The sequence below is a fragment of the Geotrypetes seraphini genome, chromosome 8 (genome assembly GCF_902459505.1).
Source record: "Geotrypetes seraphini chromosome 8, aGeoSer1.1, whole genome shotgun sequence".
In the NCBI taxonomy this organism is placed as follows: domain Eukaryota; kingdom Metazoa; phylum Chordata; class Amphibia; order Gymnophiona; family Dermophiidae; genus Geotrypetes; species Geotrypetes seraphini.
Window position 1 is genome coordinate 160,945,854 of NC_047091.1, and position 21,018 is coordinate 160,966,871.

The following is a 21,018-nucleotide window of genomic DNA, read 5'->3' on the forward strand; positions in this document are numbered from 1 at the left end:
CGCTAAATAGTAAGCTAGAGCCCTCTTACAGTCCAAAGTATGCAGAGCCTGTTCTCCAGAATGCGAGTGAGGTTTCGGAAAGAAGACAGGCAGAACAATAGATTGGTTGAGATGGAATTCAGAGACAACCTTAGGGAGAAACTTTGGATGTGTACGCAGAACCACCTTGTCATGATGAAAAGTTGTAAAAGGTGGATCCGCAACTAGTGCATGTAGCTCACTGACCCTCCTGGCAGAGGTTAGAGCAATAAGGAAGACCACTTTCCACGTGAGAAACTTGAAAGGAGTCGAAGCCAAAGGTTCAAACGGAGGCTTCATTAAGGCGGAGAGAACCACATTGAGATCCCAGACTACAGGGTGTGTCTTATGGAGCGAATATAACCAACCTTTTGCCCCCCCCTCCCCCGAACCTTTAAATCAAGACCCGCAGGGCCTCCATTCCTTTCCTCCCTCCATCAGGTGCAGCGCAGCTCTGCCAATGTTAAAAGGAGCCATGTTGAAATCACAGCCCTGCTGCCACTGTAGCACTTTCCCTCTACTGCGGTCCTGTATGTCAGAGGAGAGGCATGACCACAGCAGAGGGAACATGCTACGGTGGCGGTAGGGCTGTTTAGAGGCAGCAGATTAGGTGGATGTAAGTGTTCTGAGAGTGTGGTACAGGGCAGAGGTGGGGAAGGATCACGAGGCTGAAGCTTGGTCCGCGACAACCTTCCCTGACTGTTGAGGCTGTTTCTTTCCTTGAACGGACCTCAAGTCAGATGTGTTCTGCGGCGTAGTTGAGGCAGGAGGAGAAGGTGTAGCGATCCTGTTCGCCTCTGCCTACTACAAAGGTTTCTCTCCAATCTCCGCCGACTTCTTTTGATCTGTGAACGGCAGGGAACTGCGGTGCACATCCCCTGAAGGTGCTGAAACAGGGCCCTGGGTGGAGGGAATGTGAATGGACGTTGGTGGTTGCAACACAGCCATATGGGGCTCCGATTTCGATGTGGCTCCTTTTCACATTGGCGGAGCTGCACTGTGCCTGGAGATGGTTGTGCGGTTGATTGGTGCTAGCGGGGCCTGCCTGAGTGTCACGATTGGATTGATGCTGATATCATGGCCTGCCTTCTTCATGGCCTGCCTTCTTCCTGGATGGTTGTTTTTGGCTGTTGGGCCCCTCTTTGGCCTCTGGGCCTCTCCTGCCTCCTGTCTCAGACCACTGGGGGAGGTGCCTGTCTTCAGCTGCCGGGATGGAGGAAAGGGAAGAAGAAAAAAGGAGACCCTGGCAAGCGAGTTATCAGAAGACAACCAGAGTCTGGGACCACAACATGATTTGAATAATGACCAGACAACAAAAGGTAGAAAAAATGATTTTATTTTCTGTTTTGTAATTACAATATGTCAGATTTGAAATTTCTAAAACAAAAACGAAAATGGATCTTTTACACAAAAATTCCTACCCAAATTCAAAAAAATCTAAATAAATAGGGCTGTAAGAACCTGTTTAAATTTATCTCATATTATTTGAAATTAGTCACACTGTACTTTTACATCTCATTTCTTCTTTTATAGTCAGATTCAACCACTTTATATCCTTATTTAATTTGTATATACATCTTCAATTCATTAAAAAAAAAAACCTATCAGTTTACATTGTATTATATACCACCCTCCTAGTTTATAGTTTGTTTGTTTTTTAATGAATTGAAGATGTATGTACAAATTAAATAAGGATGTAAAGTGGTTGAATCCGACTATAAAAGAAGAAATGAGATGTAAAAGTACAGTGTGACTAATTTCAAATAATATGAGATAAATTTAAACAGGTTCCTACAGCCCTATTTGTTTAGTTTGAAATTCCTGCCAGAGCTGGTGTTAGACAGGGAGAGGAGGGGGGACAGAGTACAAAGCCTGGCAGAGAGGGGGGACGAGGTGTAGGACCTGGGAGGGAGGGGGCTAGGTACACAGCCTGGTATATATTAGTACAGAATTTGGTTCAGAATGGGTTTTTTTTCTTGTTTTCCTCCTCTAAATCTAGGGTGCGTCTTATGGAGTGAAAAATACGGTATATCACGACCTGTTCGGAGTTGGACATGCCTGATTTTTAGGGTGACATCTAGAGACTTGATTGCAGACTGTAAGGAGTACTGGTACATAGCCCCCAGTCCAGAAAACACCGACTGTTGGGGGAAGTGGGTAGGAGTGTTATAAACAAGTGTGCAAATCCCTAGATGATTGAAAAAATAAAAGCTTATATTGCCACAACCCAGCCTGAGTTACAAATGATCTAAAAGAAACAGGAAGAAACTGCTCAATAAAAAAATTAAAAATTAAAAAAAAAGACAACTGATCCTCTGTGATTAACAGTTCCTGCCTACTTGCATCCAGGTATCACATATCACTTTCACAGTACAGGTGCAGTGATACACTATCAGATACATTCAATCCCCAAAATCCAAACAGATGCCCCCTAGCCTACTGTTAGCCTTCCGTGATGAAATAAAGCATTTTCTTAAATAAGTTGCTGGCTTACTCCTGCAGCTTGGTATTACTTACACACATTTTATAGGGTCCATGCATCTCTCTCTCTCTCTCTCTAAGCAGTGCTCCAGAATAGCCCTACTGCAATACTACCTATACATATTTCAAGACCAGAACCCTCAGCCCATTTCTGCAACCACTAGAGACTAAAAGGGTTCAGTGGACAAGTTCTGCAACATTCAGTACTCACAATGGTTTTTAAATGTTCCCCTTCAGACCAATCAAAATAGGGTTAGAGTAGACAAGTAACCAATAACATATCCAACAAAACTTCTCTACTCTCTTCCAGATTGGTGAAGTGAATCGCTGCAGTAAAATTACCAAAAATAGTGGAGAAAAAGAGACCCCAGTACAGACTGCACATAACCAATAACAGCAATAAGCTCAAAAATAGCAGATGCAGCTTAATCACTGGTCATAAAAAAACTCCACTACAGTAATTGTAATATCAACAAATTGCTGCAAATGAATCGCCAACATCGCATCCGGGCAGTCTCTCTTGTATATTAAAATTTGCAGGAACAATCACTTATCTCCAATGCAAACAGCCATCTTCTTCATTATAAACAAACGTCCTGCTTCCAGTGTCCCAACAGAAGTACCCTGTTTTGCAAAAAACGCATCTTCAGAGGAGATCCAAAAGAGATTCAATGTTATAGCGGCTACCAGTGCTATACTCCTGTTGGGACATGGAAGCAGGATGTCTGTTTATGATGAAGATGGCGGCTAATTGTTCCTGCAAATTTTGATATAAAAGAGAGACAGCCCGGATGCGATGTTGGCGATTCATTTGCAGCGATTGTTGATACGACAAGTACTGTAGAGGTTTTTTTATGACCAATGATTAAACTGCCCGAGTAAGGTTTAAATTTGCCTGCCTCTGCTTCAACCCCCAAGTACATAACGGACCTTTTCACATTTTCTAATAACAAACTAATGAGAAACCCACACCCAAAACTCATTTCCCCTCCAGTTAGAGGCTGCAAAATGAAAAAACACCACGAACACCTTCTCTCTCACCAAGCAGTCCTATGGGGCAAAGACCTAGACCAACTGCTTTCGCCCACTACATATGGGGAATTCAGGAAACGCCTAAAAACATACCTGTTCCAGAAATACCTAAACAATTGACCCGCTCTCCCTCTCCCTCCCCCCTCCCTATTCCACCTGAACTTACAGCACTGTTATAAATATTATCTGTTATCTTCATCTTATCGTAACTTTACATTGCTATTTATCCCCAACAGGTCCTGTCGGACATTACCTACTAAAATGTACATATTACATTTTCGCTCAGCAAATTGTATTTCTATACTATTGCCTCCTGAGGTCTCTGATCTCCTCTGAATATCTACTTATTGTATTTCGCTGAATGTCCAGCACTCTTGATTGTAAACCACCTAGAAGTCGCAAGATTGTGGCGGTATAGAAGAATAAAGTTATTATTATTATTATTTTTGAGCTTATTGCTGTTATTAGTTGTGTGCAGTCTATACTGAGGTATTTTTTTCTTCACTACATTTTGGTGATTTTACTGCAGCGATTCACTTCACCAATCTGGATATTTTTAAACTTTCCCCCAATTGCCCCCTACCTTTCTCTGACAGTATTTAACATTACAGAGAATCACAACCCACCTTTATGTTATATCAAATATACACAATTAATTAACTCAGAATCTTTTTATTTCAAATCCTTTTCATTGATCAAACAAAATAGTACAAGGTATACAAGCAAAAACAGCAAAGCAATGTGTCTGAACAAGGTATATATTAAACCCCAACCACCCTACAACCACCCACACATCCACAAAAAAAAAATAATAATAATAAATTTATTTGAAGGGTTTCTGTATCTTGTGGATTTTATTGTATTTTGGGGAATGGGGGACGGGGTTCATCTGTATTGTAAAATGTATGACTTTTGCTGTTGTATTGTTGAATTGAACGGCTGTAATTTTTTCTCTTTTGTCATCAATAAAAATTGTTATATATAAAAAAATAATAATAATATAAATGTTATAAAAAATATGAGGAAAGAGAGAGGGGGGGGCATCCCGGTCAAAAGGCAAAATAGAAAAACATTCAATTAGAGATTCAGGACATTGCTATGAGCATACATGGTTAAAGAAGACCAATAGGGTTCCCAGACAGTTTGGAGCTGAAGGCCCTTTACAGAATCCATATCAGCGACAACCATACGTTCCATTTTCAATTGATGGAGCATCAGCATATGCCATTCAGAGACTGAGGGAGGTGCAGAGTCCAGCCAATGTAACAGAATCAGTTTCTTGGCCAACAAAAGCGCACGTTGCAAAAAAACTCCTCAGGCCCTTAGGAAAAGGATGTGTCAAAGTGGAAAGTGAAAAAAAGACGACTAAGGTGAGGAACACAGTCTTCCATAAGGTGGAATTATGAGCGTGTAAAAGCTTCCAAAAGTGCAGAATCTTGGGACACAAATAAAACATGACCCAACATCACAGGTGTCCAGTGACATTTCGGGCAACAGGCATCCGGGCTCAAGTTCGCTTGATGTGCCCTCTTATATTGAAATTCAAACATAGGAACTGATGTCCAATGCTGTGACGCAGCTTTAAGGGCAGATTGTAGCATAGTAGTTAATCGGAACAGACAGGTCAGCAGACCACCACACTCCCAAGGAAGGAAAGTCAATACTGGGTGCTGATTCCAATAAAAATTTATGGTGGAAGCGAAAAGGTTTCAGATTGCGCTTCCAGGCAAAAGGTTTCTTTCAAGCAAAAAACTTCAAGGCATTCTTCAGTTACGTAAAGGGGAAACGACCAGCGAGAGAGGAGGTGGGGCCGCTGGACGATGGGGAAAGGAAGGGAGTGATTAAGGAGGATAAAGAGGTAGCTGAGAGGTTGAACACGTTCTTCTCGTCAGTTTTCACGAGAGAAGACACATCTAATATACCAGACTCAGAGGAGCTCATGAGTGGGGAACAGGCTGAAAAATTAGAGCATATAGAGGTCAGTAAGGAGGATGTCCTCAAACAGATAGACAGATTAAAATGCGGCAAATCACCGGGTCCGGACGGGATCCACCCAAGGGTTCTGAAGGAACTAAGACAAGAAATAGCGGGCACAATCCAGCATGTTTGTAACCTATCCTTGAAAACTGGAGAGGTACCAGAGGACTGGAAATTGGCGAATGTCACACCTATATTCAAGAAGGGATCGAGGGGTGACCCCGGGAACTACAGGCCGGTGAGCCTGACTTCAATTATAGGGAAGATGGTGGAAGCTATGATAAAAGACGGCATTTGTGAGCACATTGAGAGAAATGGCCTACTGAGAACAAGCCAGCACGGATTCTGTAAGGGAAGGTCGTGCCTAACGAACCTTCTGTACTTCTTTGAGGGAATAAGCAGTCAGGTGGACAATGGGGAACCCATCGACATCATTTACCTCGATTTTCAAAAGGCTTTCGACAAGGTACCACATGAAAGGCTGCTTAGGAAACTGTGGAATCACGGGGTGGGAGGGGATGTGCACAGATGGATCGAGCACTGGCTGTCGGGTAGACTGCAGAGGGTCGGAGTAAAGGGCCAATATTCTGACTGGCGGGGAGTCACGAGCGGTGTGCCACAGGGATCGGTGCTGGGGCCGTTACTCTTCAACATATTTATCAATGACCTGGAAAAAGAGGCAAAGTGCGAGGTTATAAAATTTGCAGACGATACGAAACTGTGCGGCAGAGTTAACTCCAGGGAGGAGTGTGAGGACCTGCAAAGGGACCTAGACAAGCTGGAAGACTGGGCAAACAAATGGCAAATGCGCTTTAACGTGGAAAAATGCAAAGTCATGCATATAGGGAAAAAGAACCCGTTGTTCAACTACAAATTGGGGGGGGCATTGTTGGGAGAAAGCAATCTTGAGAGAGACTTGGGGGTGCTGGTGGATGCATCACTGAAGCCATCTGCACAGTGCGCAGCGGCCTCAAAAAAAGCCAACAGGATGCTGGGCATCATAAAGAGGGGCATAACTACCAGGACGCGGGAAGTCATCATGCCACTGTATCGAGCGATGGTGCGTCCGCATCTGGAATACTGCGTTCAATATTGGTCGCCGTACCTCAAGAAAGACATGGAGGTACTTGAGAGAGTCCAAAGGAGAGCAACGAAACTGGTAAGAGGGCTGGAACACTACTCATATGCTGAGAGGTTAGATAGGCTGGGGCTCTTCTCTCTGGAAAAAAGGAGGCTCAGGGGTGATATGATAGAGACCTTCAAGATCATGAGGGGCATAGAGAGGGTGGATAGGGACAGATTCTTCAGGCTGAAGGGGACAACAGGTACGAGGGGGCACTCGGAGAAACTGAAGGGAGATAGGTTCAGAACGAATGCAAGGAAGTTTTTTTTCACCCAGAGGGTCGTGGACACTTGGAATGCGCTACCGGAGGAAGTGATCAGGCAGAGTACGGTACAGGGATTCAAACAGAGACTGGATGGATTCCTGAGGGATAAAGGGATCATGGGATACTGAGAAAGCTAACCAGAAAATAAATGTAGAAACCCAACCAGGTCGTGCAGGTGCAAGACCGGAGGGCTAGGACTTTGATGGGAAGATAGGACTCAATTAGGAAACCGAGGTGGCATGGGGGCCCCTTCTGGTGATTTAGACAGGTCGTGACCTGTTTGGGCCGCCGCGGGAGCGGACTGCTGGGCAGGATGGACCTATGGTCTGACCCGGCGGAGGCACTGCTTATGTTCTTATGTTCTTAATGTAGTCCATACATTCAAAGTTAAGGTAGTCACCGGCAGAGAACGGATGAGTGGCGGAGTTGAAGATAAGGTAAAATATCATTAACTGTAAGTCCATAGAGGTGTACCAGTTGTTGGCAAGTATGCATTGTTCCGGTGCAGGCAAGGACTTGATGGAGACAGAGGAGCCCACGAGGTGTCCTTGAAGCAAACTGAGCAGACTTCAGACCAGGCCTGAAGGAAGGATTACCCCTGATAGTCAATAAGAGAGAGCTAGTATGGGAAAGCTTCAAAGTAGTACAAGTCCATTTCCAGGCCATTCTAGCTGGTCGATATAATGGATAATATGCCAATACTGATTTGAAAAAGGTCTCAAGGGCCTGCAACAGAGAGCCAACTGAATAAGATGCAAGGATTTCCAATTCAACCTCTGTAAAGGTACAAGAGGAGGTCCCCCTGAACCAATCATTAATATGTTGCAACCGACACGCTATGGACAACCAATGTAAATTAAGCGAGCACGCTTACCATTCCACAAAAAGCACCATAGTGCTTGACAAAGTCGAGAATGGATAAGACCAGTACAAAGCAAAGGCAGCATTTGAAAATAATACAACCATTGTGGAATGATAATCATGTTATAAAGGGCAATACGCCCCCGAAAAGAAAGACGAAAGGACTGCCACACACCCAAGCGAAGCTCCGTAGATTGTAATAAGGGGTCTAAATTGACGCTATACAAAGCAGATAAATCTGAATAACCAAATACCCAGATATTTAAGCTTGTCATCTGCCCATTTAAGAGGGAAATCACCCTCCCAATCAGTTCGTAAAGTAGCAGGAATTGCCAATGCTTCCGATTTATGAGAATTTAAACGATACCCAGAATAGCAGCTAAATTCATCCAGAACCCCCAGAGCATGAGATAATAAAGAAGGAACATTAGTAAGCACAAGGAGGACATCATCGGCAAAAGCCAGGATTTTTACTACACCAGAAGAAAAGCAGACTCCCGCTACATCAGGATCTTTCTGAAGTGTGTGCAGTAAAGGTTCCAGATAAAGCAAAAACAATAAAGGGGGCAAGACGCAGCCCTGGCATGTATCACGGTGGATCGGAAAGGAAGAAGTGATTGTACCATTCACTAACAATGAAGCCAAAGGTGAAGTGTACAAAGAATGCAAAGCTTGCAAGTACCACACAATCATACCCACAAAGTCCAATGCATGACCGAGATATGATCAGCTAACCTGGTCAAACACTTTCTCAGCATCAAGGCCCACCAAGAGCAAAGGGATGTCACAGGTAGCAGAGTATGACATGGACATCAGGATCTTCCACACATTAAGGACAGATTGCTGGCCATGCACGAAGCCAACCTGCTCAGGACAAATCAACTGAGGTAAAAAGGCTGCCAATCTATCCACCATAACCTTGGCCAGGATCTTAATGTCAACATTCAGTAAAGAAATAGGAAGATAAGAATCAGGAAGAGAGGCGGATTTACCAGGCTTTAACAATAAAGTGATCAAGGCCAAATTGTCTCTGTCAGGAAGATGACCCTGGGATATGCTAGCATCATAATATCCTCTATCTCCATCAAGCCCTTTCCTGCACTGGAACAATACATACTTACCAACAACTGGTGCACCTCTATGGACCAAAGGAACACACATCAAATAAGAAAGAAATTTAAAGAACTCCGGGGTATTCCCATCCAAGCCCAGAGCAGTGCCCTGTTTTAAGACCCTTAATAACTTTTTGGACTTCCAAACACGTAAGGGAAGCATTCAAGACTTCCACCTGCAGTGGAGTAAGTCACGGGAGCCCAGCGTCCACCAAATAATCCTGTATAGGAGAACAAGCACCCAAGGGCACCTCATCATAAAATTGGCAAAAGTAGGCCTGGAAAACTTCTGAAATATCCGCTGTTTCTCCAAAACATTAATAAAACATGATCCCATAGTATGGCCTGGCTTATTACCGAATCTATGAAAGATATGGGCACGATGAAAAGAAAACTGTTTAGCACGTTCATGCAGCAATGCACTAAGGGCAGTTCTTTATGAGCTTCAGTGAGAGATACAGTATAAGATGCTTTATAGCGCCTACACTTACGTTCCAAAGTGACAATACCCCGAGAAATACATGCTTTGCGGGCAGAGACATAAGTGATGATATCTCCCATAATACTGCCTTCAACACATCCCAATACAGGATCGAGTCAGATTGGTGTTGCACATTAAACATCTCGTAATCCTCCCATTTTTGCAGAAGGTATTTATGAAACCCATCATCATTAATCAGATAAGGGAAATGCCATGGTCTGTGTGTTCCTGGATTACCGGTAAACTTCAAATGCGTCCATATCAAACAATGATCAGAGCAGGCGAACAACCCTATAGAGGCAGAAGAGACCAGAGAAAATAGGTCAGCAGTAAGAAAAATGTAATCAATTCTGGTTTGTGTATTATGAGCGTGAGAAACAGGTATATTCAACATCAAATGGGTGAAGCAAGCGCCAAGCATCTAAATGATTCAGCGCTGTACAAAAAGTAAGGCAGGCCTTTACGGGGTCCCAATACCGGGCGACCCTGCCCCTGGTTACGGTCAACCAGCGGGTCCATAACAATAATAATAATAATAATAATCAGTTTATATACCGCAAGGCCGTAAAGTTCTATGTGGTTTACAATAGTTAAAAAAAATAAAAATACACAATAAAAGAAGTTGAATAGAACTAAAAAAGTTAAAAGCCAATAATTAGAGACACTAAAATGTTAAAAATAGTGCATAATAAAATTTTTATGAATTAGCTGCCTAAATACGTCAAAAACAGATATGTTTTTAGATGTCTCCTAAATTCCCCATAAGTGTCAGTAAGCAAAAACAATTTTTCTAAATCAGGGGTGTCCAAACTGCGGCCCAGTGAAGTATTTTGTGCAGCCCCGGTCAAGGACGATGCAGTGTTTTCCTCTGCTGCCCCCGGGTGTTTACCATCTTGCCGGCTCCCTCCTCTATCTTGCTGCAGAGTGAAACATTTTTTTCGACCAATGCGGCCCAGTGAAGCCAAAAGGTTAGACACCCCTGTTCTAAATCCTTACCCCATAACGCTGCCTGATATGAAAAAAGATTTTGATGATGTTTTTTAAGTTTACATCCTCTAAAAGGCAAAAAAACAAAATTCAGATGTGAGTTTCTCTTATGTCTGTATATATTTGGGAGCTAAACCAAACAAAGCCTTAAAACAGAAGCAACCAAACTTAAATTTCACCCGCGCCTCCATTGGCAGCCAATGCAGTACTCAATAGGAGGGTGTTATGTGATCATATTTCTTCAACCTAAAAATCAGCCTGACCGCCGCATTTTATACTATTCGGCAACCAGCAATGGACAAATAGGATCCTGCGAAGCCAAACGGATGAGCTTCTAAAAAAAGGCATGCTCATATGTATTAGGTTATAAAGAAAACCCTAAAGGTATATAGCCAATAAGCTTGAATAGTACTACAAAAAGAGAATTGGCTAAACCTCCTTAAACCCGAGCGTAGGTCTGACAAAATAATAGTTCTCCAAAATTATATATGTATAAATATATAAATATATAAATGAATAAATATATATAATTCAATAATCAAGCATATGGGGTAATGACAAGGACATCAGTATGAGCCCACCATTAGTAATCGGGAAACCTTTGGCTCAGGCAAAATCTCAGAGGTGACAAGCACCAGACATAAGTCTTAAATGAGAAGTGCCCCATACCAGTCAACCCCAAAACCCAAATAATTGAAATTCTTAGAAGAACAATTACAGACCTAACCCTCGAGAAAAAGAATGGATGAAAACATAACAACACATAACCCTTGAAAGACTAAACCACTAAATAAATATACATTACATAAAAAATGAGTAAATTGTGTGAGCATAAATTCTTGTGCAAACCTGAATGATCAGCTAACCTATTATCAAACAGATTATACCTAACATATAATGCACTAAAGAGCATTTAAAAAGAAATTTCCTTATCAAATAAATATATATTAATAATATAACATAAAAATATATATATATATATGTGCAAATATGCGGATATACAAACCCTATAAGTGAGTAAACACTATACAAAGAGTGCCAATATATAAATTATCACTCACTGATAGCAGCAATCAAAACGATAAAGTGCAAATGCTTATATGCTAATATGATCCAACGGCTAAAGTGCAAATGCTTATACTAAACAACATATAACCACTAAAACATGAAATCATACTGCTCATGTATAAAACTTTACTTTTTACTTTTTGCGCAGTTTGATTTGTACACGCTGCATATATATATTTTTTCTTGTGACCGAATAACCTATAAATCTGGTGTCGGTCCCCTTTTTGGGTTATCAACTCATTGTGTTGTATCCCGCTCCTGATGAAGACGCGAAACGGAGCTCTGTTGAGTGGTGATATGTTGAGTGGTGATATGTTTTTGGTTTGAATGGTGGTGATTGTTTAGTGGAGTGTTCAGAGTGGTTGTGTGTGTTTGTGCATAGAATTTGTAGTATTGGGGTTTTTTTGTTGCACTTTGAATACATGAGCAGTATGATTTCATGTTTTAGTGGTTATATGTTGTTTAGTATAAGCATTTGCACTTTAGCCGTTGGATCATATTAGCATATAAGCATTTGCACTTTATCGTTTTGATTGCTGCTATCAGTGAGTGATAATTTATATATTGGCACTCTTTGTATAGTGTTTACTCACTTATAGGGTTTGTATATCCGCATATTTGCACATATATATATATATATTTTTATGTTATATTATTAATATATATTTATTTGATAAGGAAATTTCTTTTTAAATGCTCTTTAGTGCATTATATGTTAGGTATAATCTGTTTGATAATAGGTTAGCTGATCATTCAGGTTTGCACAAGAATTTATGCTCACACAATTTACTCATTTTTTATGTAATGTATATTTATTTAGTGGTTTAGTCTTTCAAGGGTTATGTGTTGTTATGTTTTCATCCATTCTTTTTCTCGAGGGTTAGGTCTGTAATTGTTCTTCTAAGAATTTCAATTATTTGGGTTTTGGGGTTGACTGGTATGGGGCACTTCTCATTTAAGACTTATGTCTGGTGCTTGTCACCTCTGAGATTTTGCCTGAGCCAAAGGTTTCCCGATTACTAATGGTGGGCTCATACTGATGTCCTTGTCATTACCCCCATATGCTTGATTATTGAATTATATATATTTATTCATTTATATATTTATATATTTATACATATATAATTTTGGAGAACTATTATTTTGTCAGACCTACGCTCGGGTTTAAGGAGGTTTAGCCATATGTATTAGGACCATAGACTACCAGCAGATGGAAGGAATAGTTAAACACTGAAAAGCGAAGCAATAAGTATCAATACGTATCAGAAGCCACACTAACGACCTGACAGGGTAGCATCTTCCAAATTAAGACCGCCACTTCACTTTTCTTTTGTAGGTTAGAAGCATAAGAAATTTGGCCCACCCAATCTTCTCAAATTAGCATGCTCGATATCAGAAAGCAAGCAGGCTATGTCTACGGAGCTTCGCTTGAGATAGGACAGAATCTTAGAATATTTTATTGGAGAAATACCGGTAATACCAGATACATTCCAGGATGCTATGCATATATGATCTGAGGATTTAGGTGACATTACGGAGGGTCATAACAGAGAATAAATGTAAGTACACCCATGAAACACAGTTTCCTGGCCCCAGCCCAAACAGCCTACTCAAAGAACTGAGCAGGAGCCCCAACCCCTCTACCTCTCGCACTCCCAAAAGAAATTTTTAAAAAACCAAAATCACCACAAAAAAAAAAAGAGCAAGGGTAAATCCCCAATAAAAATAAAATTTTAAAAACCCAGAAAACCCCCACCTACAAAAGGTTTGAATAATGCCATCTCTTCTCCATTCCCAACTCCCCCCACTTACCACCCACCCAAGGAAAGCTCAAAATGAAATAAAACCCCAAACATATCAACATTAAAAAAACCCCATCCAAATCTTCCACCGACTCAAAAGAGCGCCAGCCCAATGTAGTGAAAATCCGCAAAGTAGCAGGATAAGCCAGAGTGAATCAAAGCTTCTTCTGTGAGAGCGCCACACAGACTGAAGAAAATTTACGCCATCGGTCTTACAAGGCAGCCGAATAATCCTGAAACAGGAATACTGGATGATCCTCATATTTCAGTGAATCCCACTGGAGGCGATAACACTGCATTAGGGCTATTTTGTAAGCAGCATTGTGGATTTTTGCAATGACGACACGGGGCCATTGGTGATTAACAAACTTCTGCCCCAAATGATGCGCCCGCTCCAACCGAAGAGGGCCCACCTGTAACCAATTTTGCAACAAGGGCAGGAGGCGAGAATCAGGGATGGATTCGGGCAGACCCACAAACTGAATATTGTCCCTGCGGGAGCGATTTTCAAGATCTTCCAGCTTCTCAGCCTGCTGATGTAGCTTCCCCCGCAGGGAGTCCAGAGTCTCTGAGGTCGACATCGTGGTATCTTCAATCGCTGCTACCCGAACCTCCAACTCTCCGGTACACCACAAAATCTCAGACATCATCTCCACTCCCGACAACTGCCCAGAGAGTTGATGCAGTCAAGGGTCCAGGGCCTGCACAACCGCAGCGGTACGTTTTTCAATAGAGCCAGAGGAGAGAGAGGCAAGGCAGCATCTCCAACAAGGCCTGCTATATTTAAAGCCGGCAAGTGCATTTTTTGCAGTCCTTATCTTTCCATTGATTCTTTGAACTCATTGAAGATTCAGATCTAATCAGGTATCTGTCCATATAAAGAACAAAATCTGTCCTTTGGGTTCCCAGGGAAGAGCAAAAATGGCACCAATGAGGACAGATGGGGCCTGGGGCTCAGAAGCTCAGCCAAAATGCAGCCAGCTGAGCTCACCACATCATGTGACTGTCCAGAATCTTTTAAAATGCTATTCTCTTGGCTTTTTTTTCTCTCCTCTTTCCCCTTTCACTTTCATTGTGGTAAAGAGAATACAGTCTCCCCACTCTCTCTACAATTCTTTCCAAACTTCCTCAATGATCCCCTCGTTATAACCATTACCTTTTCTATTAACAGGAAACAAAAAGCACCAATGATCACCCATCTGGGACAAACAAAATTTTATTGTTGGACCCAACATGGGTCGTGTTTTGGTGGAAACCACCTGCCTCAGGAGTCATACAGTGAGAAACAATGTGCAATTAGAAAATTGAGCCTGTCACTTCACCATTAAGCTAAATCAGAAACTCTCAAAGAATGGAAAATTATCTACATATGCAGCCTGTCAGCTTTGTATCTGGGAAGACCCCGACAGGCTACATACGCAGATAATTTCTCCATTCTTTGTAAGTTTTCTAATTTATCATTGATGGTCCTTGCTGTTTTTTGTTCCCTGTTTATGCGATGTACTTTGACCCTCTTGTACACTGATTTGATCTTTTCCATTAATACCACTTTTGTCAATCTCATGATCCATTGTTCTCTGGCTGGTGGTACTGCTTCCACCCAACGACCAACTTGATTCTCTCGGCAAATAAAGAGGCAGCTATCGCTTTCTTATTTCTTCTGACTGCCCTCCAGCCACAACCCAACAGGCATAATTTTAATTCCATCCTAACCTCCTCTTTAAAAATAACCGCGTACATGCAAAGGGCGGGAAAGTCCCGGCTCCCTCAACGGATTTCTAGTCATAAAACTTAGCTTCAATAAAATATCCATTCCTTAAACGTATGTTGACCGAACCCACAGTAGTACTAAGACTCCCAAACAGAACCTGAAGTTCAAACAACAGTAAAAAAAAACACATACATACTCACAAGCTTGTTGTTAGGGCCGGTTGAAGCCAGTTAAAGCTGGATGTGCAGCACTAACAGAGCAGAATGTAGCAACTGTGGTCTCCTTTTTTTTTTTTTTTTTTTAACAGAGAAGGGAAAGAAGAAAAAAATCGAGACCCAGTCAGACCCTCTAGCAATGGAGGGAAGGTGAGGCAGGGACCTGGGGGGGCCCAGGTGTAACCCCTAAAGCCGGCACCGTTCAGCCGGACACCCCTGTCTCACTGAAGAGAAAACCTCAAAAGGAGAAACAGAATGGCAGACTAAAGAGAAACCTCAACAGGAGAAAATAAAGTTCCAGTCACAGCCAGAATCCAGGAGCTATTCGAATAGCGACCATCACCTGCTGGGAGATAGAGCATACTGGAGATACAGGAGGAGTGTCAGCCAATAGGACCACCTGTTAATCAGTTTCTCTATCTCCACCTGCTGGTAGATGTGTGCTATCCCATTGGTTTCTGGATTCATCTGCTGCTGTTGCTAAGGAACCCTAATTGCAGGTTGCACCTTTTACCAAAATTTCTTCACTATTTCCACCAAATGTGAAAGTATTAATACCTGCCTATATGCCTTCCAACACCTTCCTCAGGCTTCAGGAAACATTTTCTGCAGCCTCTCAAGCATCCTATAAGCCTAATTTTATAACCATTTTTCATAACTATAATCAATACTGATGCTCTACTCAACCCTCACATAGTTTCTTTGTTTGTCTGAAATTTCAATATTTCCTCCAGGTCCCTTTCCAACTCCACCATATACTTAAACTTTCCAAGTTCAGTATTGCTGACCATCTCATATAGATCCACGATTAACCTCTTCAGTATCATTTTCCTCCCAATCATTCCATTTCTCTTTCAGAAGCAACTCCATCTGTTATCCAACTGTCTCCCTGCTTTAAATAGTAACTAACCTGAATATATAAAAAATAATTGGTATCTCTTATATAATACTTTTCTAACTCTTGGAAAGAAAGCACTTTCCCATCTTCCACAAATTGCTCAAATACCCTTAAACCTTCCTGCTCCGATCTCCTAAATGTCAACAACCCCCCAGATACACACATGCACACACACAGAAATCCCTGGTTCAAAATCCTCTGTGTACTGGAGTTGTAAGCATAGAAAATCTGTCCTCTCAATCTATTTCTCTGCATCCATATATTCTGCATCCAGGGATTAATAGAACCAGTCATTTTTTTAATTCCGATACAGCACCCTGTCAGACCAACTTGCAACACAGTAGCCACAGCTCTACACATATAACATACTGCAGGGACCACTGCCTCTTCCTTGTGTAGAACAGAAAACTGAAAGCATATGGTTTCTGCCTCAGCATGTCAGCTGAGCAAACCAATGCAAAAAAAGCTCTGGGAGGAGAAGTAAAAAGAAAGTTATCATGGAAATCCTTCCTAAAAAGCATGATACTGTATTGTTCTCCTCAATAAGCTCAAGTTCTATATCCAGAAAAGTTAACTATCAAACTGAAAAACAGCATTAAAACAAAATGATTCAGTAATTAGCAAATCTATGCCTTGTCCATATTTCCTTTTTAGCTAATATTACCCTTACTTCAATGCAAGCCAATTTAAGACTTTCCTCACTTACAGGCTGATGCAAAAAGTCTGGGAGAGCCACACATGGACCGCTGAGCATGTGGCTTCTATCACAAACAATTCCATATCATGCAGGAATCTAATGATATGCAAATTTAAAACATGCAAAACTTGTGCCCATCCGGCTTCCCCTGATCTACAACACCTGTTTCTAGATGTTGTGCATGACATATCCCATGCTCCACAATTATTGTACAAAAAATATATATCAAAAAGACAAACTACAGTTGTTTGTGAATGTACAGCAGTGCAATTCTTCACATTGGAAACTGACTTTTGTGAGCAAGTCTGATCTAAAGTTAAAAAAATGTGCATAAAAGTTTTGTGATAAGGGCAGCTACCTGTGCATATCTCCAAACAAAAATAAAGTGCAGGTACACATCAGCAGTTTTTATGCTCAAACAAATTAGCCTCACAAAAATTTCATACATATCAAATATTTGCAAGGATGATATTTATGCACAGAAGAATAAGCACCGATATGAGTTCACACTTCCATTTTTGTTTGGACAAACGCACATGATCTGTTACCACCTTTCAGTCTTTTAAACTTGGAAGCACTTCTTTCCAGTTGCAAAAGATGACAAAACTGGCATAAATTATCTCCACTAACTTTTCTACACTGCCCTGGACCTAGCAAAAAATGTACTGCATTGTGGACACATCAAAAGCCAATGTCTCTTTCTCTGCATTGCACAGAGAGCATAGGTACTTTCTTGTAACAGCTATTATCTGAGGATAGCAGACAGCTAGCTATTCTTACATACGGGCGACGTTCCTGACAGAGCCTTGGCATGGACATTGAAAAGTGTAATATCGCTTTAAGAGCCTGGGGCGTGCCTTCAGCTCCCATGTGTCAGCTCCCTATATCTCCCTGCAGCTTACAAGAGCCCCCCAATTCTATCGCAAGCTAAGAAGCCAAGAAGGGGAGGCAGGAGGGTCATGCGAATAACTGTCCCTAGCTGCAAGGATCATGGTTCTGTAAGAGAGGGTGTACACCATCCACCATGAGCCTGGTGAATCCAAGCGGGATGGAGGGACCTTGGCTTCAAGAGGCAACTAAACGTTGTAGGACAGCTTTGGCCAAAGTGGCTATCTTGGCTGGAATATGCCTCAAGGCAGCAATGAGTAGTGAAGGTGTGAACAGAGGACTTGGTGTCTGCCCTACAAATGTCCTCAATTGGAGATAGCTACAGTTTTAGCCATGGCTCGACTTTGTGTGTCGTAATGCAGTCATCGAGGGACAGACCAGCCTTAGTACAGCAGAAAGAGATACAGACAGTAAACTATGCAGAGATGGTCCTTTTAGAAACATGGACTTCCAGTCTACTGGGATCAAAGGACAGGAACAACTGGGTGGAGGTCCTGTGAGGCTTAGTACAAGAAAAGTAGTAGGCAAGAGCTCACTTGCAGTCCAAGGTGTGCAGAGCTGCCTCATCGGGTATGAGTGTGTGGCTTCGGGCAGAAAACAGGGAGCTCAATGGACTGGTTGAGATGAAAGTCCACCTTTAGGAGAAATCTTGGGTGGACCACTTTGTCATGGTAGAATGTCGTACAAGGAGGATATGACATGAGGGCTTGTAGTTCACTTACTCGTAGTGCAGATGTGAGAGCTATCAGGAAGGTTACTTTCCATGAAAGGTACTTGAGTGATGAAGATGAGTGGTTCAAAGGAAGACTTCATCAAGGCAGAGAGAATCACATTAAGGTCCCAAGGCAAAGCTAGAGGCTTGATTGGTGATCTGGTATGAACCAAGTCCTTCATGAATTTGGACACCAGCATCTAGTAGCAGATAGTAGATACTGATCACGCTACGGTGGACTCTGATGGTAGGGGTTTGCAGGCAAGAGTCAGACAGGTGCAAGAGATAGTCAAGCCCTGCTGGCACAGGACAAGTGCCAGGATTTAACAAGCAAGCAGCGCACCACTGTGTGAAGCTAGTCTACTTGAAGTGATAGGAGTGTTTTGCTTAGAAGGCTTTCTAGAGGCTTCTAGGATGGCTGACAACAGGGCCGAGTGTTTCAACATATAGCAGCTGGGAGAGAGAAACCATGCTGTAAGTGTCAGGGAGTGGAGGCTGGGATGGAGAAAGAAGCTCTTGTTCTGTATCAGCAGCATTTGAAATACTGGAAAGGTGATTGCTTTCCTTGTGGTAAGTCATAGCAGGAGAGGGAACCATAGTTGGCGCAGCCACCTGGGTGCTATGAAGATCATGGTGGCCCACTCCCAGCTAAGCTTGAGCAGTATTTCCTATGAATGGGAACGGAGGGAAGGCATACAGGAAGCAACAATGCCAATTGAGGAGAAAGGCATCAGACTCCAGACGATTGGGGGTGTAGAGCCTCGAATGGAAGATTCTGTTGTTGGGAAAAGCAAAAAGATCCACCTCTGGGGTTCCCAAAACTGAAAACAGTTGGTGCACAATGGTAGGATTCAGGGACCACTTGTGCGACTGAAGCAGTCTGCTCAATTTGTTTGCAAGGAGATTCTGTGGTCCCACTAGGTAGACAGCCTTTAGATGCACAATGCAGGGAACTGCCCCAGGCCAGATCCGGATCGCTTCCTGGCACAGGCAGTGAGATCTGATGCCTGTTTGTTCACATAGATCGCTATTTGGTTGTTCATATAAATAAGTACAATTTAACTGAGAAGGTGTTCATTGAAAGCATAGAGAGCCTTGCGAATCGTCCGCAGCTCGAAGAGGTTGAAGTGGAGGGGTCTCTCCGAGTGGCTCCACAAAGACCTGGGTATAAAGATTGTTGAGATGGGCTCCCCAGCCTAATGTAGAGGCATCAGTTGTCAGAAAAACCCTCTGGTGTGGAGGCTGAGACAAGAGGCCCCTGAAGAGGTTGGTAGGGGGCATCCACCACTGAAGTGAAGTGCGGAGATCACTCTGATCTGTTGTGAGCTGTCCGGTTGCTGGAGACCATTGAGTTGAAAACACCCACTCCCTGAGATGTAGCCAGGCAAACAGGACCACACAGCCTGTGGAGGCCATGTGGCCCAATAATCTCTAGCATCTGGTGTGCCGTGATGTGGTGACGGGAAGAGGCCACTCAGCAGTGTTAAGTCTCTGTTGGGACAGAAAGGCCCGAGCCTGAGTCATATCCAGGCAGGCCCCAATAAGCTCCAGGACTTGTGTGGGATCCAGATGAGATTTCTGGTAGTTGATCTTGAATCCCAGGAGCTGCAGCAGACGAACAGTGCTTGCATTGTTTGGTGAGCCAAGTGAGGTGTAGCAGCCTGTATCAGCCAGTCATTCAGGTAAGGGAAGACCTAGAATCTGTGGTTCCAGAGGACTGCTGCTACCACTACCAGGCACTTGGTAAATATTCTGGGGGCTGAAGCCAAGCCAAATGAGAGCACTCTGTACTGAAAATGTCATCTGCCCAATCAAAACTGGAGATACTTCCTATGGGCAGGAAGGATAGGAATATGAGGTTAGGCCTCCTTGCGGTCTAGAAAGCATAGCCAGTCCTTCCTCCAACATAACATAACATAACTTCCTCCAACAGTGGCAGCAGTGTTCCCAAACAATCCATGTGAAACTTCTTCACCAATAAATTGTTGAAGGTTTGAAGGTCCAGGATAGGGCAGATGCCCCATCTTCTTGGGGATCAGGAAGAATCTGGAGTAGAATCCCCGTCCTCCGTCCCGTAGAGGGACTTCCTCTATGGCATCGAGCTGGAGGAGGGCAACTATCGCCTGGTGAGAACTGAAAGAGGTTTGATCTGAAAACGGAGGGCATAGCCCTGTTTTACTACTTGAAGGACCCACTGGTCTGAAGTAATCTGAGCCCAATGCTGATGGAATAGATGAGGTGACCCCCAGAGGCGGAGGGTGAGGGATACATGCCATGCTGAGATAGTTAAAAATATCGCTGTGGTTTAGACGGAGGAGGAAGGAACTTTCTGTTGACGTTGTTGCCTAGAGCATCGCTGAGGCAGGCATGAAGATGAAGGATGCTTATAATACCTGCTTGGTTTTGAATATAAGGATGAATGCTCATAGATGACTGGGACTGCTGAGATCTGGAAGATAATGTGGTCATGCAATCAGCATGAAGCTTCAGTTTCTAGGAAGCCTCCTCTATATAGTCACCAAATAATTCCTCTCCTGTACAGGGAATGTTAGCCAGACAGTCCTAAATACTGGGATCTAAATTCAATATCCAAAGCTAGGCTTGCCTTTGCATTGCGATGGAAATTGCAGAGGCTTGGGATGTGACCTCAACCGCATCAAAGGAAGATCACACCATGTATCTCCTGATAT

General features: G+C 42.7%; 1 protein-coding gene across 17 annotated transcripts in view; it reads right to left on the reverse strand.

The window, feature by feature from the left end:
* Positions 1 to 21,018, reverse strand: part of ATXN2 (ataxin 2) — a 735,162-nt gene that overhangs the window by 699,757 nt on the left and 14,387 nt on the right. Inside the window, exon 1 of one of the 17 annotated variants that reach the window (XM_033955179.1) lies at positions 9,361 to 9,629. The exons of the other annotated variants lie outside the window; for them this stretch is intronic. Coding sequence (XP_033811070.1) covers positions 9,361 to 9,392 — 32 coding nt within the window. The 5' untranslated portion in view covers positions 9,393 to 9,629. Of the gene's footprint in view, positions 1 to 9,360; positions 9,630 to 21,018 lie in introns of those variants that run through there. 17 annotated transcript variants of the gene reach the window in all.